Raw genomic sequence first — 27,865 nt, 5'->3', positions numbered from 1 at the left:
CATGGAAGCCAGGCATTACCCTTGCAGTTTACACACCCACTATATAAAACCCTTTAAGCCCCTGGCCCCCCTCAGGAATCCTGTTAACAACAAGCTCTACAAGCGCGCTAGAGGAGCACAGTGTGGGCAGGAGGGAATGCAAGGACTGTATGAAAACAGAGAGCCGGGCGGTTATTTTCTGATTGCACATCTTTAGGCCCCAGTGAGTCCAACTCTTCCATGTCACAGTCCTTGCCAGAGCAACAGAATTTCAGGTAGCAATAGATCTCCGACTGGTCTGTGCTGCTGATTGATCAAAAATCAGACGACAGTTGGATTATGTGCCACCCACAATGTGCTCTTTACAGAAAAGTCACTATGCCACTTCAGGCAGACACGATATAATAGACATTTCTGAATGTGCTTCTCACATGCTCATTCTGTACAGCTGAATGAGTGTGTTGGGAGAAGACATAGTGGTGGCATTTCAAATGTAGCTCTGCAAAACACCCTGTCTTGCCACCTACAGCACTGCGGTTGCCCAGGTGGGGTGGATCTGAATTGCTTCTCGGGCCTCCACAATCCACTGGCTTAAAAAGAATGCGTCAGTTTACGTCTCAAGTCTGTTTGACCAGACTGACTGGATCAATGAAAATCTTCTGTGTACTGGAGATTTATTCCAAGGAATATCTAACCAGGGTTGGTTGTCTTGCACTGGAATGGAAGACCCTGAAATGAAGGAAAGTGAACAAATATCCTGTTACGTAGGAAATTCAGAAAAAAACCTTGGAAGGAAAATGCAGACCTTGTATAAAGTCACCTTATTTCAATTTTGCTAAGTGCTCGCCCCCAAACATATATCCCAAAGTCCCGAATCGTGGAATCAAAGGCATTATCATGAGGTTAATCCCTTTTGAAGACATATATTTAAGCACAGATTCAGGTAAAAGTCAGAGGGGGAGACTGGTCACTATGAAGATGCAACAATGCATCCCAAGAGGAGTAGGATGGCTCGACGGCTGACAAACCTCAAACCGACCAAAAGGCTTTCAAGATTAAATCAATGACTGCAGAGATGTCAAAAAGGACTCGTGTAAATTAGCTTGCTGTGACCCATGGTTCTTACAATCCATTGAAACTGATTCTGCTGTTACCACTGATATTGTAGGGTGTTTATCCATTTTGAGATGATAAGGGTTTAGATACCATGCCACTGTTGCTGCAATATCTGTACTTCGTAACACTGTAAATAACAGATGTTTGTAGTGCCCAAAGGTATTACCTCAGCGCTGTGGTGGCCCTGCCCACCTATGAATATTTGTCCGGCAGGTCACTAATATATGATAAGAATGCACACTTAATTCATTGAGCCATCATTACATATTGTAGGGAATATTGCAGCTTTCATACAGCTCTAGCATAGAGGTTAACTGACCTGGAAATTGATTAAGATTTCCCCCAACAATCCCTACGGTCACCCTTCTGGCATGGAGGGATTTTTGTTGGGAAAATGTTTTTTTCTACCGGTGTGGCGATGCATCTGCAGCACATGCCACTGCATGCACCAGCACTGATGCCACTGTGCCTGTTGGCTTGGAATAACGCATGCTTACACTTCACTTAAATCGAGATCTGGCACACCACTCACCCATTCTATTCCAGGAGATCAATGAAGAATGAGTGAGCCAAGTCATAACCTAGAAGTTTAAGTATATCAGCTAGGTCAAGAGGTAGGTGTCTTTGGAAACCTCTCCCCCATTCTAACTCCTTAGTTTTCATCAACTTCTGATTGGGTGCAAACAATTGAATTACAATGTCGTTTTCCCCACCCATGCAGCTTGCTTTTTATTCTTCATTGTGGCCGATTTTAAATGAAAGCTAAATTTACATGCCAAAATGGCTCTCGGGGCTAATGCTAGCTTCTGACATAAGAAGTTATCTGAAGGTCATAAGTTCAAATCCAGAGAAGACCAACTCAGCCACAATCCTTTAAAGCTCTTACTCGTTGGGAGTGAAATACACATTTGGAGGTGATTTTGAGCTATCATTCACAGGAGACTAAATGTCACACGCGGGCAGTTGGTATGGAATTTTAACTAAAAATGTGACACTGTGCAGAACTCTACTTTATGAGAAACAACTTTTGAGAACTAGGAGGCTTCTCATCTCACATACATGCCAACATTTTAGAAGAGGAAAATAGGAAATGTAAAGAATAAAGAATCAGGAGAATATATTTCCTCAATCGATTACTATGAAAGCCGAGGCAGTTTTAGGCGGGAGACAGCCACAATAAAGCTATGTTTTGCTTCAGAAATCGGGAGTCCCTCGCCGGAATTGGGTCTGTTGGCATGTATGATCTCACCACATTGGGAAAAATCCTACAGACCCCTTCAATTGAAGGGGAAGACACTTTTGGCACAAGAAGGAAGAGTCTCAACAACTGAGTACTGTTCTACTATGTTTGTACGGCTATTTTATAGTGTTACTTAATTTTTTTATTATTATTATACCAATGACATCACTTCTGGTGTTGTCACTGACGTCAAAGGTTGTATGACATCCCTTCTTGTGATGTCATCCAGTATGCTAATTACTTCTCAGTCTTAGGGATTCTAAAAACTTGAGAGCTTTGGCTTGCCTTCGCATTCTTGCTACAAGAGGCCCCCTTTCCAGAGCTTCTTGCTGTGTGTGGTGGTCAGACCACACCTGACGGCTTTGATGTCAAGTGAATGAGTCACCATCACTTCAAAAGAAAGCAGTTTGCGATGGCAATCTGGAAGCCCGCCTGCATTCAAATGGCTCAGGAAGCACGAGCTGGGCTGCAGACTGCTGTTGTGTGCACATGCCTGGGTGTGGCGCGAGTTAATGACGCTTCAACGGAGAAATGTAAACATTTACCGGAGGTTTTACTATTGAGGGGAAACAAAGGTCCTGGTCCTGTGTGCTTTTATAAGCTAATGGAAAGCAGGCCAGTTCATAAACCTGCACTTACTGCACATAAAGGGGGAGACGTTGGGAGACGTTTAACCATTTAGCAGCACCAAACTCTGCACCTTGCTGAAGGCTGCACGGTGAGGCGGCAGTAGACAAAAGTCTTAACCCTGCATACTTCATGGAATAAGGTGCTCAGGAAACCAGTAAACCTGTGCTTTGAAAGATACGACACAGAAGGCTGCTTTTTACATGATGGCGGAGGGATTCTGCATGCCAATAGTGTCACTTTGAAGGCGATATAAATTTAAATAACTTGAATAGATTTTAGTTCTGCGGTGCATATTACATTACCATTTTCACCCTAGTGTTTAATACTATTGTAAGCAGCCCTCTTGCAAATACCATCTCTTTAAGAGTCCATTGGTATGTTCTATGATTTGACTCTTAATATGAACACAGCTCCCTTCCTGTACTCTCTTGGGGGCAGATTTAAGAAAAGTGGAGCTGCCCCCTACCGCCACCATGTGTGCACCGTATTTAAACTGGCGCAGGGTAGAGAGCAATAGCATCAAAGGTTTTAATGCTATTGATGTACTGTTCAGGGTTAGAGCCAAAATGTTGGTTCTAACCCTAAACAGTATATAAGGGCCCATTATCAATAATCGTGTGTCCCCTCTTAATGTCTGCTCTGAGCAGCCTTTACAAATGTCACAAAAGATGCAGCAAAGAAATCTTTTAAATTTACGTGCTGCATTTTTTCAGCTCTGCCAAACAGGGGAATGCCCCCCTTGCATATATTATGCCTGGTGCATCCATAATGTGTCCCAAGGGGTGACAAAGTGGCGCAATGCATGCATTGTGTCACTTTGTAAATCTGGCGCAGCGAATTTGGCCTGATTGGCCCACATTAACGTAAAAAACAAAATAACACTAATGTGGCGCAAGGAGGCACTAGTCCCTCTTAAATCTGGACCTTATTGTTTCTTCCATGCAGTGGGATTTGAGTGTCCCTTATTGACTGTTGCGTTCATGCCATGGATAATGTTATATTTGCCTGTGTTTCTTGTCTCTTTATATACATTCTCTGCATTTGCATGCTGGTGCATGTTGGTGCTCTTGGACTTGTACGTGCTCCACAAAAGGGCTTAATAAATAAAGAAAAAAATATACTCACGTTGGTGAACTTTGATGTACTCAAAATATAGATCACCTATATAGTTGTGTATAGACAAGAAACAGTGATTCAGTCGGTCTTGAAATAGGTAATACTCTAGGCTTTAGACTGAACTAAACAACTAAAAACTTTTTAAACAAGCTGGATTTCTTCAGTGAAAATAGGTTGATAGCATTTGATTGTATGCTTGGGAAGCATGGGAGATTTGCCTGCCATGAATGGAACTGAAAGAAAGAACTTTCCACAATTTGTCAGTGCTTGCACACCTTCCTTAACACACCTAGAGGATTTATTACTCTTATGTTCTGGGGTTGATCCTCTTAAGTAGTTATAATTGAGGCCTCACTCGTCCTCTTGACACACAGGCACCCTGCATACAACAGAACACTTAAATCAGGCTTTGAGCACTGGACCACGACTCGTGCGTAGCAGATCTCTTTTATTTATCTCACCAGCTGCACAAGGTGGGTTGCCCTTGCTACCTGCTGACATGAGGCATCATATTTCAGATATATATGTTGGTTCATTAAGCATGAATATGACAAATAAAAACTCTGCACGAGTGGACCCTTTTCCTGTCTGGTGAGCTTTGGTGGCTTGAACCGTTGGCATATGCCATACCCTTGTTAAGAGTCCACTGGGCCTTTGTTAGTAATAGTACCTTGATTCCTGCTTCTTCGGTTTACTTCTGGGATATCATTAATTTAAGATATTAACCTCTCTGTGAATGATCAAACACATGTATTGAAATTTATAAACATACTTGTGTGAGTGATCTGCTTCTTGATTGTTAGACTAAAGCTCTTTCGATCAGTCCATGTGCAACGGAGCAGTTGACCACCCACAGGGGATGGTGCAGGGCCGCCCGGGGCATTGGCCTTTGGGTGCCGAAGAGGGTTGAGCATATGCCCAACATTCAATATGATTAAAACCCCCAAAAATTCTCTAAAAATTCAAATGTTAAAGGGACATTATAGTTGGATATGGTAATAAGATCTTAGATCTTCACTGACGAAAGCAAAGGTTAAAGTGATGTTGTAGTTAGGTGTTGCAATGATATAAGAACTAATGTTAAAAAAACGAAAAGTACTGAAATTTACCTCTTATATTTTAGTGATCTAACAATATGTGGTCCCCTGACATCATTTTGGATGCAGGGTTTTGTGAATCTGAACAAAATTACAGGTTATTGAATAGATTTACAGCAAACCAACAAAAGCACAATTTCTGAGTAAGTTCTATTTTCATGACATGTCTGGTGTAAATCCGTTCAGTGGTTCGGCCTATAGGCACAACCAAGATCCCATGGGTGCTAAATTGTAAGAACACTGTATTTTACTCCTACTTTAACTTTTAAACCCTGCACAAAGCTCCACAAAACTTGGCATGACTATGTCAAGCGACTGCAGAGCTCACTGCAAATCTGTCCATGGGGTCAACAATGATAGGCAAATTAAAAAAAGTGCCTTTCATACTAAATGTGCAACTGAGCCTTAGTCCATTGTGTAATATATGCTGATACATATTATACATTCAAAATAAATGTACAGCAATTAAAGATTAAGAGTTATCAGAATTATCGAACACCTTTATATTACAATGTAACAAGACAAAGCAGCCCATAAATGTAGTGGTCAGAAATATATTCATAAGCTATTTCATAATTTTAATAAGACCTCTAACAATATATGGAATCTGCATTAATTTGCATGGATATTTTCACCTGTGGTAGCACATCACCCCCAAAGACGACTTATGCCAAACACTAACAGGGACATTTAGACCCTGGAAGATAGTGCTAAAATTAGAGAAATCACTCTCTTAAACTGTTTGAACACTAGTGTCTACTCAAAGCTGCACAAAACGTACGTTACTAAACGTAAATTACTATGGTAACGTACTACCCGAGCACACATAGACTTGCTTCTAACATTTGAAACAGCAGTTTCTTTGTTTCAATTTAAAATATTTATCTGTTACCTACTGCATCTACAGGGGATGTTCTCGCATATTATAGTCAATAAAATATTATTTGTATATATTTTGAATAGCAGAAAAATGAGGTATAAGTACATGTGGATCGGGCGTAGCTTAATCAGTAGGATTGGGGGAGTGTGAGCTTAAGATTTTCCAACAATCAGGCTGACACATGATGTTAAAATACATTATATGACAAGCAGGGTGCGTGATAGGGACATAAAGAGCAGGGGAAAAGGAGAGGAATGCGATTTGGTAGGAGTACTAAGACAGAAAACACAATAGCCCAGATTTAAGGGGGCCTGATGCCTCCTTGCACTACATTAGTGTAATTTTCCTGATGCTAATGTGGCCCACTGAGGCCGAAACCATCACACCAGATTTACAAAGTGGCGCAATGCATGCATTGTGCCACTTTGTAACCCCTTGCGCCACAATATGCTCACGCCAAGCGTAATGTATGCAAGGGGACATCCCCCATTTGGGGGGGGGGGATGGTTAGATTTCTTTGCACCATTTTTTTTTAGTGTGGCTTTTTTAACGCTTGCTCAGAGCAGGTGTTAAAAGGAGGCACACTATTATTTATAATGGGCCTCAATGTGCTTTGCAGGATTAGCATCAACATTTTGGATGCTAATCCTGCAAAGCATCAATCTAGCGTCAAACATTTTGACGCTAGTTCCCTAACTACCACCATGGTGCGCCGTATCTTAAATAGCCCACACACATGGTGGCGTTAGAGGTGCGCTAAGGGGCACAAGAAATGTGGTGCTGCATTGGATGCAGCACTACTTTTCTTAAATGTGCCCTAATATTTTGTAAAATAGCCAACATTTTCGAGGATTTTCAAAACAATGAGGGAGATGAGTGTGTGTGCCTTTTGTCTCTGTGCATGTAAAACTTTCTGATGATATCGACAGACATATCATCATACTTGGCTGAAAGCACCCGTACCCAGCTATTTATCAGAAAATACATTTATTATGGGTTGTAACACCCCAAACAGCACCCTTCCCCCGAAACTATGCCCCTGATATGGATTTTCAGTATCTTTCGTATAGTAAAAATGCTAGTTTCTTCCCATCCCTGCCATTGAATGAGTTAAATATCTACGTTTGCACATGTACTAGAACACTATAAAAGTGTTGTGGTGCTGTTTCACGGTCAAAGGACGTGCAATCAAGCACACAGGAACAGGTTGTGGGCCATTAGGCAACAGCAGCTATAAAATGTCAGGGCTACTGCAGATTCAAATACGTAGGTGCAGGGAGGAACAGTCAGGCTTTTCTTCATCACAGACACCACAAAATGTGTAGTGTGGTAGCCCCACCCAATGATTGGAGTAGGTGGTCGTAAATGACATCGAAGGGCCACATGCTTGAAAACCTCTCGGAAAATATTTTGGTAGCCAATAACAGGCGAAATTGTCAAACTGTTGAAAGCATGTTTAGATCAAATGTCCGGGAGAAGCCTATTAAAGAGCAATTTCATACATGTTCATGAGCGGACATGAAAATATGCCCCTGATTTAAGAAAAGTGCATTCCTTAGCATCCCCCTAACACCACCACCTTGTGTGTACCAAATCTAAGATACAGGGCACCATGGCGGTAGTGAGGGGAACTAGCATCAAATTTTTTGATGCTAGTTTGGAGCTTTGCAAGATTAGTGTAACAAATTTTTTATCTACTCCTGCAAAGCCTTTCAGGTCAAATGAAAACAAAGGCATGCCCCCTTTTAACGCCTGCTCTGAGCAGGCGTTAAAAGTGCTGACATAAATGATGCAAATAAATCTTTTATTTTTCTTTGCAGCATTTTTTCAGCCCCCATAATGGGGGAATGCCCCCTTTGCATACATTATGCCTGCACAGGCATAACATAGCACAAAGGGTTACAACGTGACGCAATGCATGCATTGTGCCACTTTGTAAATTTGTAGTGGCAATTCCGGCCTCATTGGGCCACATTAGCGTAAAAAAAAATGACGCTAATGTGGCGCAAGGAGGTGCTAGGGGCCCTTAAATCAGCTGACTCTTATGTCACACACATGGTCTAAAGTCTGGTAGCAAGTTGAAAAGGCTATGGCCTTTGAGCCTCACCAGCGAGGATCATAACGCCATTTCTACGACCATTTGGTAACTCAGTTAGTTGCTCAGCGATGGCTGACTCGGTAACTCCTTTTAGCCTTGCCTCATATAAAGCAAGCATGAGAAGAGCTATTGAAAGGCATGGTCCACTTTTAGGCTGACTGGAATGATGTAAAGATGTACTGGAAACTAGCAACATTTAGTGAAATGTGTAAAGTAAGCCACAATGTATAACAATAACAGCACACAATATAATAATAAAATGAAAGAACAAACCACATCACATGATAACATAACACAATAAAAACTTAACAGAAGCTAACAAAACAGGCACAACAGAAGAAACAACACATTGACAACACAACCACAAAGCAACAGAATTACACACCACTATAACACCAAAATGAACTACAAGATAACACAAAACAATACATTACAAACTACAAAAATGTAGTAACAAACTAAACAACCCACCACAACAACATAACAAAATAAAACCATAAAACAATAGAACTACAACACAAAAGAACCAAGAACAACCACTACTAAATCTCAACTGTAACAGAATAAAATTACAAAACAGAGCAGAGCACAATAACACAAAACAGCACTGTAGCAAAATTCAAGAACTTGCCATTTTCATATTGTTATGCTGTTGTATTGTTAATGTAGTCTTTTGTTGTTACACTCTAGTGTTGCACTGATATGGTGCAGTGTAGTTCTGTCACTGGGCTGGTATGTTGTCATATTTTATTGTTCGTTTTGCCCTGTTGATATTTTGTTTCTGCATAATTTTGTTGTGCAGTGGTTTTGCTTTTATTGCTGTTTTGTTGATTTAATGCGGTGGTCTTATTATGGTCCTATGGTGATGGTGTGTTTTTGCCATGACCATATGTAGTGTTCTTTTGTCTTTTTTGTGTTGTTGTTTTTTTTGGTTGTGATTTTGTTTTTGAGCTGATTTTTCCACTAGCGTGTGGCTTTCATTTTTTCTGTTTGATCTGTTGCATCTTGATGTGTTTGTAATGATGCGGTGTGTTTTATTTTGTTATGTTGTGTTATTGTTATATTGTGCTGGTTTTGGGTGTTGTTGTGTTGTAAAGTGTGTTTTGTTGCTGCAATTAAGGTGCAGTCCATCAGCTTATAAATACACATAAACTCATATCACACAGTAATGCCTCCACAAACCCGCTTTAATCATACAGTGTGGTACGTTGTTTTCACTAAATGCTGCACTCTTTTCCTCTAAGGACATGTGGTAGTGCCGACCAAAAGCGTCTCTTGATCTGGCATTTTAGCCTTTAAGTGCTTCTTCGTTCAGTCCTTCGTTCAGTCAGTCAGTCGCTGTCTCAGTCCCTGCACACATTTGAAGCTTTTCCATTACCATCTAATTAACACTGCAACCTGCTACCAGCATCTGCATCTCCCTCATATCTGACTGGTGGGAAACCAGAGTCATTACAGCAGCAAACATAAATGCAGGGAGAGATGTAAAGAACACAAGAAAGGTATATTCATTCGTAAACTATGATCCGTGAGCAGGGCCGGCTTTACCACTGGTGGCGCCCTGTGCGACAGTTATTGTGGGCCCCCCCACCCCATGTCCTCCTCCTCGGTTTCACTCACAACCACCCAGCAAATGTGCCTCTCATCTCTCCATCGATCCCATTTCACATGCATTCATGTGTTTTAAAGCACTTATAAAGGCTGGCTTTACTAATGCACTCAGCTAGCCACACAAAATATAAGGGCATATTTAGGAGCCCCTGGCGCCATTCTAACGCCACATTAGTGTCATTTTTATATGCTAATGTGCACTAGAATGCCAAAAACGCTGTGCCATCTTCACAAAGTGGCGTAATGCATCTCTCTGTGCTACATTATGCCTGTGCCAGGCATAATGTATGCAAAGGTGGCATTCCCCCATTAGGGGGAAGCAAAAAAATGGTGCAAAGAAATATGACAGATTTCTTTGCATCATTTTTTTGGGGCACTTATAACGCCTGCCCAGAGCAGGCGTTAAAAAAAGGAGACTTCTGTTGGTTACAATGGGCCTCTGGGTGCTTTGCAGGATTAGCATCAACATTTTTTATGCTAATCCTGTAAAGCGCCGGACTAGCGTCAAAAATTCTGACACTAGTCATATTTTAAATACAGCGCTCACATGGTGGCTTTAGGGGAGCACTAAGAGGTGCAAGAAAAGTGGTGCAGCACTGTGTGCAGTGCCACTTTTCGCAAATATGCCCCCTAGGGCGACATTTAAGAGCCCTGTTTTGCCATTTTAACACCATATTAGCATCATTTTTTGATGCTAATGTGCGTTAGAAGGCCAAAATCGCTGCTCCATATTTACAAAGTGGTGCAATGCATGCATTGTGCCACTTTGTAACCCTTTGCGCTACATTATTCCTGCGCCAGGCATAATGTATGCAGGGGGCTAACCCCCACTAGGGGGGCCGCCAAAAAAATTGCGCAAACAAATCTGACAGATTTCTTTGCGTCATTTATTTCTGGCCCTTTTAACGCCTGTTCAGAGCAGGCATTAAAAGAAGGCTTCAATTGGTTACAATGGGCCTCTGGGTGCTTTACAGGTTTAGCATAAACATTTTTGATGCTAATCCTACAAAGCACCGGACTAGCATAAAAAATTCTGACGCTATTCCCCTAACTACCGTCATGGTGTGATGTATTTTAAATATAACGCCCACATGGTGGCGTTGGGGGGGTGCTAAGGGGCGCAAGAAAAGTGGCACAGCACTGTGTGCAGCAGCACTTTTTTCAAAAATGCCCCATAGGACAGTGCTTGATTTGAAAATAAAAAGGTGCCGGGCCCAAAGCCCTCCTGTTAAGCACCAGGCTGCTCCAATTAAATGTGTGAACACGGAATACAGAGGCAGCGTAATACTGAATCCATCTCAGGCCTCTTCAATCCATTTACAGGCACTCCTTGATCCTTCAGCTCACTCTTGCGGATTTCTGCTTGTTCCCATTGTCACGCTTTTTCGTTTTTCTCTTCCTCCGTCTTTTCCATATGTGTCTTTTTCTCGCAGTAAATCAAATAAGCGCCAGCCCTCAAAAATAAGTCCTGGTGCTCTGCACCGGAAACAACAAGCACAAATTAAGCACTGCCATAGGGGCATATTTAAGAGCCCCCAGTGCCATTCTAACACCACATTAGTCTCATTTTTTTTTTTTACACTAATGTGACGTTAGAAGGCTAAAACCGCCACGCATAATGTATGCAAAGGGATCACCCACCTGTTGGAGGGGGCCCCAAAAAATGATGCAAAGAAAATTGATGCAAAGTGCCGGACTAGCGTAAAAACTACTGCCATGGTGCAACGTATTTCAAATATGATGCACACAGGGGGACACTAAGGGGTGCAAGAAAAGTGGCAATGCACTGTGTGCAGCGTCACTTTTCTTAAATATGCCCCATAGTTCTGTTTTTGCAGCAGGCATATTAACCCTCTATGTTACACTTTGTTGATTCAAAGCTGCCACTAGGCAAAACTTATATCTCTCTCTCATGCAGGAACATTAGTCACGAGAGGTATCTTGACATTTTAATTGTTTTTGGAAACCTAAATGCACAAGGAACTTTTCAGCAGATGCTTTCAAATTGCAAGTTTCGGAAGTTATTGCGAAACACAGCGCCCCCCCTGAGGTCAGCGCCGGGTGCGATCGCACCTCTTGCAAAGCCCAAAAGCCGGCCAGGAATAGGGTAAATTAATTACTTACAGTATTAAGGTAGATTTGTAACTTTATAAGTTTGACATTAATGCTATGAATATCTACTGCAAATTCTAAGGGTGAGGAACTGTTGTGTATTTAATGAGTTTAGATTAGGTAAAAATGGAGTTTAGAAACTGAATATGTGGGACTGTGTTATGCAAAGTGCACTGGGTGCAAAGGGCCTGTGCATCCGTTTTTACACTCTTGGGCACTGTGTTATTATAGAAGGGGCAAAAGATGGGTTTGCAGACCCTTTTGTAATATGAATTATACCAGCACACATTTCGCACTGGTGCCATCCAAAGAGAGGCAACGCCCACTTGTAAGTGAGAGGATATTTTGCATTTGTGTCTGTACCATATTACAAATGTGGGTGCAGATGTAGAGAGGGTGTAAGGAGGTGTGCTGACTGTGTGCCACATAGAAGAGACAATCAAACCCCCTGCCCCAGCCAAAGGGTTCTCTTTTGGAGGAAGGCACAATGGGCCCAGAGACCCTTCAGACACCCCCCACACAGTCAGGTGCAATGACTCATTTAACCTGCCTTCAGGAAGATGTTTTCCCCCTTTAAATGAGAGGCCGAGTCTGTGAAAAGTGGACGGGCTACTTCAAACAGGCGATCCATCTTTCGCTACTGTGCTGTTCCCAGTGCAGGCATGAGTTAGCCCATGCCCTAGGAATAGCACATTGATGCTCCAGCCTTTAACCAGAACACCTGGTTAAAGGTGCGCCATAGTGCAGACATTCAGTGTGCCCTAAATGAAACACATGCCCTGATGGACATTGATGGAATATAGAAATGCTGGAAAAACATAGAATGAATATTAGAAGTATTTTCATTAAACGAAGAACTGTTGTAAATTGAGAACTACAAATGTATCATAAACTTAAGAAGCTCAGATTTGCATTAATTTCGGAACGTGCACATTTCGGAAAAAGTGTCAAGAACTATTGTTGGATGATGGAATGTGGCACTAAGACACATTCATTAATTGTAGAGAAGCCCCACAGAGGCACGGATTACAGAGCTGTGATAAAGTACTGTAGAGCGAAAGAGATCGAATCGGCTACTGTAAAAGAGACACCGGAAGTGGACAATGAAAGAGATAAAAGCGGTGAGAGTGATTTTGAGGGATTCTAGAGTTTTTATTAATTTTCTGGCCTAAAGTTAATTTAGAAAGACACATTTTTTACGTTATTTGTCTAGCTATCAGATTACTATATAATAAAATATAAATAGTATATTGTATTCACTACTATTGTACAAAGAAACAAGCATCTTCAATGCAACGGGTCTCGAGTTAGAGCTATTAGCGTTGTAAAGAAAATAAACGCAGCACAATCGCGCTAGGTAAAAAGCAGCATGCTCGCGCTGCGTGTAAAATAAACAGATAAAGTAGTCCGGACACATGCTGAAAACATTGGGCCTCGTATAGTTTTAGTGGTTTACCGGTGCTTCAGAGGGTGTGTTGTTCACCTTATATGCCAAATAAGCTAGGGTAGCCAGGGGACTCCAAAAACACAACATATGTGTAATGGAAGCCAGTTCATAGATGCTTCTCTCGTCTCTATGGTGTCATTTCAAAGAGATCAGAATAGCTACGATGTGGATTTGTTTTCACTCCCATGGCCAGCTTAACAGCAGCATGATCGTGCTGATGAGACTGATGTACCAATCTGTGGAATGACAGTCTCTGGAATTCCAGATTCTCACCTAGCCGGCTAGGCCTCCTTGCCCCGTGTAGGCAGGAATCTCGGTTTCTGGTTTGACAAGAAACTCGAGCTGGACTACCAAGTCAGCTTTGTGGTTACTGCTTGCCTTCTCTTGCTATGTCTTGTGAGGACAATTCTTCCAGTCAATCCTGAAAAGGTTAGCTATCTTCTGGTCAGCTTAATTGCTTGTTTCCAGAATTGACTATGTCAACGCCTGATATTTAGCTCCCCCATCCAAAACTTTGTCTAAGTTACAGTTTATTCAGAATTTTAAGCAGTACAAGCATTCCAGCTGTTCAGGCTTAATCATTCAGTACTTTCCTTCACACACTCTTTGCTCTGCCTCTCACGTTACGGCCTCAGTCCTGTAGTTTAGGCAAGTTTCCCTACTGGGTAGATCTTTTTTTGGTGATGGCACACATTGAGGAATCAATTACTGTTACCTCTCCACAGCATTACAAGGCATTGATAACTGTTCTCAATTCATCTACAATCTTGTGACTCTACATCACAGAGCACTGCATACCTCATCCTTGCAGGTGGGTAGAATTTCCTCCATAGTCCAGGGATTCAACTACACTGTTCTTCATGAGATCTGCAGCTATTTGCATCATATTTAAAGTGAAATAGAGACAGAAAATGTTCTAATTTAATTTTAGAAAAGCAGACTATGTTAGGATGTCGGTCTGCCTAATTACAAAAATTAAATGCAATAAACTGTGAGAGTTAATTATAACATGAGTATGTTACTGCAATGTATGCACAGGGCCAATGTAAGGATTTATGCTGGCCTAGGTAAAATATTAATTTACTGTTGCTCTCCTCACTTTGGAGCACAGTGCCTGTTTTTAGGAGCAGTATGGCAAACTCCGCTGGAGGAGATCTATGCAGCAGGCAAGCATTGGTTGGGATACAACTAACCATATATGCACAGACAGTAAGTAGGTGTTGTATTCCACATGTCTAAATAGGATCACAAATACACTAATAATGCTTTGGACCTTTTATAGCACCACAGAGCTTGGGTTAAAAAGCCCACTGCTGTCACTTGGTCAAACAGTGTTCCAGAATGTGATCAAGGTCCTATGTTTACACACTTGCAACCTGCGCCCGCCCATTATAAACCACTCCCAAGTATTCTGTTTATTCAATGATCAACAGAAAGACAAATCACATTTGCTGTCTATCAAATGAACACTCCGTATGATGTTTGAAAAACATTAGACTGTTTAAGGGAAATCGAGTTGCGCAGGCAACGAATGAGGTTTAGGAAATTGTTTAACTAATCTTGCTAGATGGTGAAGGTAGCTGTGAGGTTGTTGCTATATAAAATAGCAATAACTAGGCATTTTGGGAACTACCAGAGGCTTGTGTTTCTCAAATGTGCTGGCCAGCTGGCATCTAGTGAGGGCCTACTGTGTAAATAATATGTAAACAATTGTCTTTCTGTGCTGTGCGTGCCCAATAGTGCTACTTTCATATATGTTTTGAAGTACATACAATTAAGGATTTAGCTTAGTGGAACACATATGCAGCTTTCCTCAAAAGCCAAAGGGCCTGATTTAGAGTTCTGTTTTAAGGGAAGATCCTTTAAATGCGGAAGGTAATGCTGAATATTGCCCGCTGAGTGAAAAACCCTCCTGCACAACTCTATGCTTAGGTTGGAGGAATCTCCTCCAGTGTGAGCTTCAGGACTGAGTTTAGCCTAACCATAGAGATATTCTTGATCATACAGAAGTTACCTTACAAAATCCAAGATTTTCAGTGGCTTCAGATGAACAATATTTTTGAAACTTAACATGCAGTTCAGAAACTTGCCAAGGTGTTCAGTCTTCTCTATAAACAGGAACTGTTTTTTCAAAGCTGTTTCTGGGTACAATGTCGCCATTGTTCTAAAGACATTGGGGTGGGCACAGAATGGACCATTACCAGAGGCAGTAAACACATAAACACATTCACCAGTACTAACCTTAGCTTCTTCATTGACATCCCAAGTAAATGACACCGCATTGTATGCAATTTCTTCAATATTTCCAATTGTATTGAAACTTTCTTTGTAGTCCGCTGTCAGGTAGAAGAAAACAATGGAAAAGACAATGATAAATATTGTTCAGATCGTCTATTAGCATTATTTCACTACCAATGCACTAATATGTTAAAATACAAATATACTGTGTAGAGCGTTGCTTACTGTGCATACCTGGTTATCACATAAACGTGTTAACAATTTTCCCTTTTAAAGTCTCTTATCTGTATTGAAATTGTTGCATGACCTGTATTTGTCACATCCAATTATGTTATAAAATAAAAATCGCAATCAAGACGATGTGAGAGGGTAGAACAGATACTTGGTGTAAATCAGACATCCATGATAGTGTGATGATTCAAATCCTCTATTTTCTGTGCGATACGATTCTGCCCCAGCAACATGTGCTCAGCAAAGGCATCTGCAATACCCTTAGTGTTAGTACAACAGTGAGTACCTCAACATTGGGAAGCAAAGTATGTTGGAAGGCAACATTCACTTTATGGAGATGATGAGCCACTAAACTCCCAAATAGATCTGACTGAAGTCAATTGTTTCTGATTCATTCTTCACTACCATTGTAGAATGATTAAAAAGAAGACAGGTATTGTGGATGACGACCCCAAAGAGGGAATACCAGACAGGAAGAGTATTTATCACGATCACACAGGGAAACGGCATCGGTTTGTCCTGTCTAATGACATCTGAGGCACTGGCGGCTGGTGGGATTTAAAAATGGCGGGGCAATAAATGAATGATTGCCACCGAGCGAAACGAGTGAGACGGATGTTCAGGAAAGGGGTTCGGGGTTAGAGTGCCATTAGTGAACTAAGAGGCAAGACAGGAGCCACGTGAATCCTATAAGTGTCCCTGTGTCTGATAGAGCAATATTATTGTCTAGAAAATAAAACACAACAGGTTTATGTACAGCTAGCAGTCTGAACTAACATATTTGAAGCTGCTTTCAGATGCAATAGTGAAGAAAAATGAAGGTCGGTAAAATAAACTATTTTCCTAAGATCACACAGTTTGGTTAAGTGGGGAAGCCACGATTAATCCAGATTTATGGTTCCACTTTCTACGAATCAGCCACTAATTTGAAATCTGTTTGTCTCTCATTGGTACCGTAATTGTTAATGTTTTCTCCTCTGTCCATTATGAGGGTAGTGCGAGGGTGCGGGTGACAGGCAGAAGCAGCTACATGAAAGTTTGGTTGGTTATTTATGGGCTTCCTCAGAGCCAGGCTTCAGAGGAGAGAAACACCACAAGAGAGGCAAAGAGATAATGCTTTGCAAGTAACAGGCTTAAGCTGTTTAAAAAAAAAAAAAAACTTCCTTTCCCAAGTCGTTATTGGATTGGGTGGTGTCAGACATGCTCAATGACCCCAGCCACTGACAACTAGGGAAAGGACAAGGTGTTTGTAACAGTGATCAAAGCAAGGAGCCCCCGGAAGTGCAGGGCTTATACTGTACCCGCCCAGGGCAGTTTGAAAGCATTACACTGCCTCATGTCATTACTGGACGTTCTACGAGGACCCCCAAACATTGTATGAGAGGGCTGACACCGTGTCAGCCCGTATTACCTGGCAATCACTTCTATGCATGCAGCAAACCATTCTATTTGACACATGCGCAGTAGCACGTGTGTCACAGGAAACCCGCCCGACTGTCTGCCTGACACCCGTTTCTGAGCATCATCATCCATAAGGCAGGCACTAGCAGTCCGACTGGAAGCTCAGTAAAGGCACTGGCTCAAGGCATCCACATTTCATTTAGAATGCTAAGTATCATCACTGGCGTTACCTAGCATTCTAAAAGAAATGTCTGTATGAAATTAACATCTACACCCATACAAATAGGATGAGTGGCACTCCAGCGCCCTTGAAAAGAAACTGCAATAACAATGAGAGACAAACAGATTTCAGTTTAGCGGCTGATTTGTAGAAAGTGGAACCATAAATCTGGATTAATCGTGGCTTCCCCACTTAACCAAATTGTGTGATCTTAGGCAAATAGTTTATTTGATTTTTCTTCACTATTGTATATGAAAGCAGCTTCAAACATGCGAGTTTAGATTGCTAGCTGTACATAAACCTATTGTGTTGTATTTACTAGACTATAATGTTGCTCTATCAGAATCAGGGACACATACAGGGCTCACATGGCTCCTGTCTTGCCTCTTAGTTCACTAATGGCACTCTCACCTCTGGCCCCTTTCCTAAATGTCCGGCCCACTTGTTTCACTTGGTTGCAATCATTCATTTATTGCCCAGCCATTTTCAAATTACACCAGCCGCCAGTACTAAAAGCCACAAGGTTCTATATATCCCAAATATGAAATGTAATTGGTGATTAATCAACTGCTCCTCATCCAAAAATGGTACCCGTTTGATACTGAGTATGAGTAACAATGGAGCAAATATACAGTGGGCAGTAGCTTTAATTTTGGGAATTTTTTTGGGTTAATCAAATGGATAATCCTTAAATTGTGTTACTTGATGGCTGTACTAATGTTACCTATTATAGATATGTTATACTTTGAGACTTATTTACTTATCAGTGTGCTCTCTGTAATTTGTGTTCTGAATTAGTGGAAATGTATGGAGATCGAATGTATTGTGCTATCCAATGACGTCTGGAGGTCTAAACTGAGCGGCATATGGTGTATAGAGGCAGGGGGATTTTTCACTGCATGGGAATATGGTTCTCCAGTAGAAGAAATATAGTGGGCCACTACTGTCACCTCATTTGAGTTGTATCCAATGGCCCATTGTATCTAAGTCTGGACACATAATAATGGTCTTCCAACAAGTCTCATTAGTATATGTCTCTACCTTAAAGCAGGAAAGGTCAACCCACAGTCAATAACCAAACTTCAAAGCGCAGGCAATCCACAAATGGATGTAATCATCTTGTAAGAATACAGTCAAACTATTAAGGGTCTATACTGCTGTGCCAGATGATGGATACTTCAAGGGTCATTGGATTTTACCTGCAGAAAAACCCATCTATGAATCTAAATTAAAAAAAGTAAAATGGAGCTAAACTATTTAATAGTCTAGAGCACCTGGAAAGAGATAGAGTTGACGTGCTGACGTGATACAAAGGATTGTGGCCATAACTATAATTAACGAAGCAGGGGTAGTGGCACCAGGGCCCAGAGGTGTGAGGGCTCTAATTGTAGCTGTCCTTTGATACCCAATAGGAGATCATGTGGGACAGTTAAACCTGCTTGCCTTAGGACCATTGGCACCCTAGCTTCGACGTTGCCATCGTCCATTGTTTTGACCGAATTTGCATGAAATACAAACACTTCCTTTACACATAATTTCCAGCTCCAGCAAATCTCTTGGGGTGCTGTGCACCATCACTTGATCACATTAATAAACCCCCTGGCAAGCCAAGGCTACAAGGTCATATACACCAGGTTATGGCCAGTCACCACCCTCATCATATACCCCAATTTCATACTATCACTTTCAGAGGAATTAGCTTGATCTTGATTATAAGACACATTTTCACAAATACTGGCTAGTAACTGATATGAAATTCTGCAAAACCTTCCATTTATATTGGACGGCTGATATCACTTTCAAACCTAGTGCTTTTTTAAGCAAGTCTTCTGATGATTATGTATCAGAAGTTCATGTAAGCATGAAGCCGATAGGTTGAAATAATATTTGTGTAAGACAGGCGGGATGTATGTCGGTATGTGGTTGGCTAAATATTGTCCACAGAACTACTGTATCCCAACTATCACTTACAAAAATATTGTCCCGTTGGATGTAGAATTTATATTATCTACTGCTAATTTGATGACTTTTTTGTAAACTATATTTAGGACACAATATTGTGCCAGACAATATTTTGATTATTATATAAAGGTAGCAAAGCACCTTGGGACATAGGTCCCATTCTGTGTTGTTCAGTCTACCACAGTGGTGAAACATTTACATCCAGAGTCCGCATTAAGAGGCAATTATCCACAAGTGAAGGGATTGAATCTGTGGAAATGTAATATCATATCTGAATCCAATGCCAAAATATATTGGAAAACTGCACACTAGAGATGGGAAAACCTTGATGGAAATATAAGGTGACAAACCTCTGCTGGCTTTGTCAGTCAGATATTATGTAAATCCTTCTTTTCACCTAAACTATGACTTCATAAACAACTGGTCCAGCCAAGCCTAGGTTTATGTTGGTGTATGAGAAGGTAGTACATTTCAATATATCATTATCCATGTACGTGGTGTCGTTTTTGGACCACTGAATTGGCTGGTAGAAACTATGGGATTTAAGGAATTTCAGAACAGGAGAAGGACTGACAGTGCTGCAGGGCAGGTGGCAGATCAAATTACTTACCCTGTGCTTCTTGCACCCATGCTCTGGGCGGGGTGAAGCTCAAGAGGACACAAGATCAAAGGGATGAATGAGCGGCCTGTCTGCTAAAGAGGTGCAATAGGTTGGTAGTTTTTGTATTTTGGATTGCTATAAATGTATCAAATCAAATCAAATCATTAACATTTATAAAGCGCGCTACTCACCCGTGCGGGTCTCAAGGCGCTAGAGGTATGTCTTTTGCAATCGAATGCTTCATTCTATCAAGAGCCAGTGGCGGGCTCTGAGGGTTGCATAGTGAGATCATGTGACTAACAGAGAACATAAAGAATTCTGGGAGTAGAATAGTGGGCCCATGTTGGACCATGCTGAAGCAATCCCACCCTGCAAGCAGCCTGTCAAACAGACCCCATATTGCAACTCCTTACTAGTTGGGCTATGCATGTTGAAGGTGATTGCTCCAGCAGCCAACAGTAAATAATTGCACAATATTACATGCATTTTTGCAACCTGCAGGCTGCCAAGATTTTTTCTAATGCAAGAGTGGCAAAAGCGGGAAAGATGCTACTAGATGTAACTCTCAAACACCCTAAATGATGATTTAAGTTGTTTTGGGATCAAGTAGGCAATTATTTAGATGTGTGCCCACTAGATTATTATGTGAAAATATACTAGATCCCACAATCCAATGCAATATTAGATCACACCACCCCACCCTTGATGGTCCCTAACCTTTCCAATGAGCCCATGGATGCCATTTAGTGGTCGCTAGGAGTCGCAGCTGCGACCCCTGGCTTGCCCCTGTGACCCTGGCACTGCCTTTGCAACTCTTGGCCACAGAGGTGACAAAATAGAGGCAGGAACGAATAGGCAGGTGGTCTTTATGGGTGTCTGTTGGGGCTCCACTCTCCTTGTTTTTGTTAATGTTGTATTACAGTATTAGTGAATAATGTTACATTATTTACTCAAATTAGCTGGAATATGACGCCCCCTGGCTGCTAAGTAAAAGATGCTTTTCAATGTATGTTGTGTGCGCAATTCTGTGTGGTTATGTGTGAAAGAGCGAGTGTGCGAATGTGTGTGTAGAGGTAAGTGTGAAAGCAAAGGTCAAAAGGCGCGTGATGTCACTTCTGCTGCCCCTGGCATTTTGATGAATTAAAGTTCATCGATTAACCTGCAAATAATACACTCAAAATAAGACGACGTTAACATGTTCTTAAACCTATATACCTGCCGACATTCCAGTGCGGGGCAGAAATGATACCACAAAAGAGCAATGAAGTTGCCACTTAGGGAGGAGGAGCTTGAAAATAAACCTCCTGTAAAGGTCTGGGGTGTGACATATCAAGCCATTGTTAACCACTGGCAAGTACAGCCCCATACTACTAGTTAATCGCAACAATTAATGCCTGCTGAAATTCAGGGTACCCGACGAATTAGAGTCTGGGCGTTGAACTGCTGCCCTCGGTTGGTTTCCCAGGGCGCGCAACGGCAGGACGCGGCGATCACATTTCACGCAGTGAGGTTAAAATCTATCTAGACTAACCCACCATCAGCTATTCCGCTGCTCCTTGATGCCGGTAGAGGAAATGGCAGCTCGTTAATAATCACTCAACCAAACTGAATCTTACAAGAACAGCCAAGCGTGACCGCTGGGAAAGTTCTAAAATGACAGAAAATACCTTGGCAGAAAGCCCTACAAAATCTCTGTCATACCGAAAACCCAAAATCCGTGCTTCCCTGGGCAATATACAACTAATAATATACCTGCCTCCAACGGGAAGGGGGTAAGTGTGTCCAAAACATATTACTGGTGGTCTGAGTAAGGCCCTGCACAAAAGGACGTTCTTCTTTAAAGGTATGGCTCAGCTCATCATAGAAAGGCCATTGGCATATAATAAACAGTTCACTCCCTCATAACAGTACCAGCAGCACGTACTGGCAGTGTCGTGCCTACGTAAGCTGTGGGAAATGAACGTTTTCACTTCGAAGGGATGCACCCTTCATATAACTTCACATGTTACCCAATAGGGAATCTATAAAGTTAAGGATCACCCCACACATCAACATCTCCTTTGAGGTTTAATGTTGTCAATTTCACTACATGAGCAAAACTCGAATAAAATGACATCAAATGTGTATGATGAAACTCAGAAAATTGAAGGACAACCACATACATGAAATTCTGGGTTTAAAATCCAAAGGTCATACCGTGTTAATTCACTCCAATGTATTTGTAATGTATTGTATTCATGTAGTTTGATGTGTGTAATTACACTAATATTTTCTATCTATAATTCTAGAAGAGGGGTCTCCAGCGAGTAGCTCCGGAGCTCGTGGAAACCCACCAGCTCCCTCCCAGTAGGTTTCAGAGGTAGAGGCAAGCCCAGTACCTCATTTACAGGGGTTGAGCATGTTTAAGAAGGCAGCACTGCTCATCTATTTGTATTGCACCATCCATCCTAAACTTGAATGTTCGCAACACAAGAGCACTGTGCCATCACCACACCACACTTCAATAGTACTTTTTTAAGATTAATATTCTCATGTATTAATAGATTCCTACCTGTATATACATAAGCATAATAGTTATTAGCCTCCATTTATATCTGTCCAGAGGTTTTTCCTAGCATAACAATTGCCCAAAATAACAACCGGCCAAACCAATGGCAGTGTTTCATGACACTCAAACACACACTGTGTCTGCCTGTAGGGTCTGCCACCTGACCATCTCGCTCCACTCTCAATCGAGTTGAGCCACAAGACGACTGGCCATGTTGTCGGCTCTGCATTAGCAGTAGTCCCTACTTTATCAGTCAACCCATATGTGTGAACAGTGGGCTATGAAAGGAGAGTGCCAGCCGTAGCCTGAATAGTGACCAATGCTGACCCACTGATGTGAGTAAAAATGTGTTAGATGCATGATCAGCCCAAAAACCCAGGGGAACAGGGTATGGATCCAGAGCTGAGAGAATTAAGAGCCTTGTGGGCATTCATGTATGTGTGTATGCATGTGTGCACATTTGTGTTGTTTGTGTGGGTGTGAAACATTGTGTCCCTCCATATTCCATCACTATATGGAAGCTATGCTAGGTGTCAAGGATCACTAAATGTTTATGCTAGCCACCCATCATAAAGGGTCAATCTCTCACACAATTCTGTTTGTTCATGGTATAATAGTGCCATTGGCATAATAATGGTGATTCTTGACTATTTTGGGTATTTTAGCATACCAATGGTCATTCTTGACTATTTTGGGCAATCTTCATCTGGTTGTGCCATACTGGCAGCTATCACTCACACATTAGGAGAGTGGCTGGCCTACGTTCAGCATCCCTGACATGATGGTGTTTTCCCCTCGCATGATAATGACAATGACTGATATATAGTGGGCATTCGGGCCTTTATAGTATCCAGTCTTGGTAATATTGGCATATGACGAGCATCCTTAGTGCTACAGTGAGCACCCATGCCAATGACTGTAGTACCCTGGCATCTAAAGCAGAATCATTCTATGCGAAGCATTGTATATGTAAGTACTCAATAAAAATGATAAGCTGATGTTTGGGTACTGTGTATTTCTTGAAAATAAAAAGATACTTGAAGGCAAAAATTATGTTTTTACAGAAAATATTTTACTTTAGGACAATTCAGTTTGTTTCTCCAAATTGGAAAGCGGTATTTGAGAAACATGTGGGTATTTTCAAAAATTGATATGCTGAAGGAAACATAATTTTGCAACAGATCTAAAGTCGATAGATAATTTAAACTGAGTTGGGGAACTCTACAGCCGAGGTAATGCCCTTCGTGCCACAGGACATGTGATGCTTTGCTGTTATTTCATTAGTCAGGTAGAGGCATTTAATATTGATAAGCTTTTTCCTGGCTTTCCTGCTGCTAATCTCTCCTGGAATGCTTGGGTGGTCACAACTGATAATCCTGTTTAGGGTGTTCATAGTGTAATGTTAGCATGTGTGGTCACTATTTTACAGTGACAAATGTGCTAGTAGCGCGGGAGATCTTTCTTTGAGTCGAAATAGCCCTCTTTTCAGAAAAGATTGAAGAACCTGTCTGACAGAATACTGCCTTAGGAATTAACTCAACAGGTGATATAAAATCAGTTTGCTATGTCTTGTGACTCCACTCATGTCAAAATAGTGGCAGTCTCTGACTGACAACCATCTACACTTCAATTAACAGTTACCACTCAAGTACTACAGCATGAGTACTAAGCCATCTTCTACTATACATGTGTAAAGCATTTTTTCTTACCATGGCTCTTTAACACACAGTTTTCAAGACTAAAAAAAGTAATACATTTGCTGATGACATTTTGGGAATTTACAGAAACCAGCAGTACTCCGAAGAATCATTGACAGTTCTGAGGAGTGGTCTGGAAATTCTTTAGTAAATTAAATTTTTCTCATGTCTGAAGGCCTTCTCACAAGTATACATGCAGCATATGCACATTTACAAGTATGTTAATAATCTGCAGAAGTGCTCTTACTCTTCAATTTTGTGTCACAAAAGTATTCCCTGTGATGAATCCCTTTCCCTGGTACCTCCACCAATTTTGAGGGTATTCCTCCTCCCATTTCCTCCCTGGGTACGGATTTACTCTTGCCACATGATATTTCAGTTAAAAAAAAAATATTGATGAGATTTAAACAGAGATACGGGTGTATATGTTAGTTACCAGAGTGCAATCAAGTAGCAAGTGAGTGCTAAGGCGTTGCATGCTGATAACATCAGACTGTGGTATGTTCCAGCCTTGGAAATGTCCTGCATCACAATTGTCCAGCATTTGATGTAGACTGCTGACAGTTATCCATATTCACATCATGTACCAGTAGCAGTGTGTGACCTCATATCTCTTCCCACCAAGAATGGCGCAGACCTAACAACAAAACTCAGAACAAACAAATGGGAATCCTGCCCAGTTGTACCTGTTGTAGCGGTGATTAACAACTCGGAAGATGTTCCTATCAGCAGTGGGAAGAAGGCGAATGGGGTCATAAGGCAAGTGGGAGAGGGGGTTAGGCACATATTCTCCAGGGATGCTGTGGCTAATCAGTTCTCATGACCATGTCCCCGGCAGCCAGATGTCAAGATGGCCCTCAGCTCGGACGGTCTATAACGATTGATGCAGGGGGTATCCCTGACTTGTGCCTTCTAGGCCTTCTTGCCAGTCACCACCACTATCCACAGGTCTGTAATGGGCCTTTGACGTACCCCAATGTATTCCTCAGCGAGCAGCGCCCCACCCTCAGCTGCGGCCCACTAACTGTGTGGGGTGGGGCTGCAGAGATTTCCAATTTCGGGCAATGTCTCTGCAGACTATCCCCAAAGCCACGTGCAAATATATTTTACCAACTTGTTTCTCGTATTTCTGGGCGTATAGCCCAAGATCATGGGTATTTCAGTTGAACTTCAATGTGCAAAATGTGAGAATGAGATTCAATTATTTGTCTCCAATGGTACACTACAGAGGTTTTTAAAACAGTAATAAACACTCTAATTGTTTTATTCTGGATCTAAATAATGATGTTCACAAAAAACACAGGTTGATTCATAAATGAAATAACTACTTTTTAAGAAGCAGAATAATAACTTAGCAATCTATTTCTTGCAGATAGATCACAGTTATTTCAAGTGTGTAACCCAAGTGTTTAACCTACAGTGAATGCAATCTCCAACATAGCTACCAAGGGGCACCTTGTAATGCCTGACACCCCTTTACCCCTTGTCAGCCCCCTTCTTAAGCCAACTACACAGGTGGGTCATGGGAAATCATATTTATAAAGGAGAAATCGAAACTACAAGTGCCAGAATTGTTAATGTGCCAAACACTGGAAATGGCCACTTGGGAGATTTGCAACTTTCCACTGTCATAAATGTTGAAAACATGGCATTCAGCTCTTTGGGCCTCACAAGTGGTCACACATACTAAATCAAAAACCCATACAATACATTGCAACACAACACAATATAATACAGTGCATTACAGATAAATGAAAAGTGGATATACATTCAGCACAACTGAGGCTGAAGGGAATTTCTCTTACACCAAAGAAAGTCTGCCCTATGCTCTGATTTCTGCCTCCAGAACTCAACTTATGTTTGGTAAACAACTTGATAACTTTGTTTGAATGTATCAAATAGGTTTCTGCAATCTGCATCAATTTTACCACTTAAAATGGATAAATCTCATAATTTGGTATTATACATATATGCGTGCAGGTATATAGTTTATTTATAGAACACATGGTTACCTAAAACGCTTCTTGTTGCTGATCGAGGAGGTCTGAAATCCACTGAAATATTGAAGTCAGTCATGAACTTTGCCAAATTCATAATATGTAGACAATTTCGAATGTATTGCACCAGATAAAAAGGAAAAGTATCTAGGTGCTAACTACAAAACGCATCATGGATGTTTTTACCGCACTTCCGTTACTGTTTTTTGAGGAATTTAATTTACGGATATAGCTCACCCTCTCCAAGGCTTAGAGCTGCCATGAGAACCCGTATCCAGATGAAAAGCCTCTCAATGTTGTCAACTGGGGTCAAAACAATACATCTGCTTGTTTTCAGTCTTAAAGTAAACTATGCCTTTCGGATGTATTAACATGGAGCAACAAACGATGGACTGCAATCCGACTTTTCATTATTATCAATGTTCACAGCTTAAAAATATATTTGTATTGCACCATCCATCTTAAACTTGCATGTTTGCAACGCAAGAGCACTGTGCCATCACCACACCCCACATTATTAGCACTTTTTAAGACTTATATTCTGATGCATTAATAGGCCTCTACCGGTATATACATAAACATAATAGCTATTTGCTTCCCCTTTTAGCTGTCCAGAGGTTTTCCTAGCATAAAAATTGCAATAACAAATTGACCTTTTTGTTGAAAGGTTGAATGCAAGGTCTAGATCACAAAGATCTCTTTCCAACTTTGTGCAGTGTAGGTTCACAAATAGCAGCATTTACAAGGGCAAACCCCTAAATGGTGGGATCAAGCCCCTGTAAATGAATTTAGCCACCAGTCGCGGCTCACTTCGCTAACAAGGAAGGGTGCAGAAGTGGGTCTAAAAATTAATTAAAAAATAATAAAATATAATAACAACTTACCTCGCTCTTCGCTGCACCGCTCCTCTCCCCCGTCTCGCTGCAGGCAGGCACAGGCTCCCAGCCTGCCCTGCGGCCAATCCTGACACTGCTCAGAGTAGAGTCAGGATTGGCTGGGGGAGCGCCCAGCCAGGGCAGACTAGTTGCTGGTCTGGAGAGAGCGTACAGCTCATGTGTGTTTGGCTGGTCCGAGATGGCCAGCCAAACATACATGCGCTCTGAGGGGAGTGCACAGTGCACTCCCCTCGGTGCTCATCGCCCCATGGCCCTCTGAGGGGAGTGTACAGTGCACTCCCCTCGGTGCTCATCGCCCCATGGCCCGCCCCTTTCACCACAAAGGGCTAACATAGTTTATTAGCCCTTCGTGGTGAAAGGTTTGCAGCTTCTGCTGCTAGCAGGGGTGGGACACTCCTCCGCCCTAATGGAGGAGCCGCCCCTGTTACCCACATTCCGAATTCTTAATTATGAGATTATCTACTCACAGGAGAGATTGGGGCATTCCATGATCGAACATCTGCAAAAAGGAAGGCAAACATTCACAGTCCCATAATTTATGGGTAGTCACTAAACAGCACAGTACCCTGTCCTGAGAGCTCCTGAATGAGTTCAGAGGGGGCCCCTCCATGTACTCTGCAGGGGGCCCCTTCAAGTTTCGTTATGCCACTGCTGAAAATACCATATTAAAATTAATACTGAAGCAGGCACCGAGCTGCAAGCTCTAGGTCAATTGAATCAAATCAACTTTACCACTGAGACATTATTG

The 27,865-nt window shown here is 41.7% G+C and overlaps 1 protein-coding gene across 1 annotated transcript in view; it reads right to left on the bottom strand.

Moving 5' to 3' along the window:
- The window catches only part of GRHL2 (grainyhead like transcription factor 2), a 494,191-nt gene that overhangs the window by 155,291 nt on the left and 311,035 nt on the right, over nucleotides 1-27,865 (bottom strand). The window contains exon 8 of the mRNA XM_069220568.1: nucleotides 15,568-15,662. Coding sequence (XP_069076669.1) covers nucleotides 15,568-15,662 — 95 coding nt within the window. The remainder of the gene's footprint in view (nucleotides 1-15,567; nucleotides 15,663-27,865) is intronic.

Source organism: Pleurodeles waltl, chromosome 2_2 (assembly GCF_031143425.1).
Source record: "Pleurodeles waltl isolate 20211129_DDA chromosome 2_2, aPleWal1.hap1.20221129, whole genome shotgun sequence".
Taxonomy (NCBI): Eukaryota; Metazoa; Chordata; class Amphibia; order Caudata; family Salamandridae; genus Pleurodeles; species Pleurodeles waltl.
The sequence above is the reverse complement of the archived record's forward strand: the minus strand, read 5'-3'. Positions and strand labels throughout refer to the sequence as shown.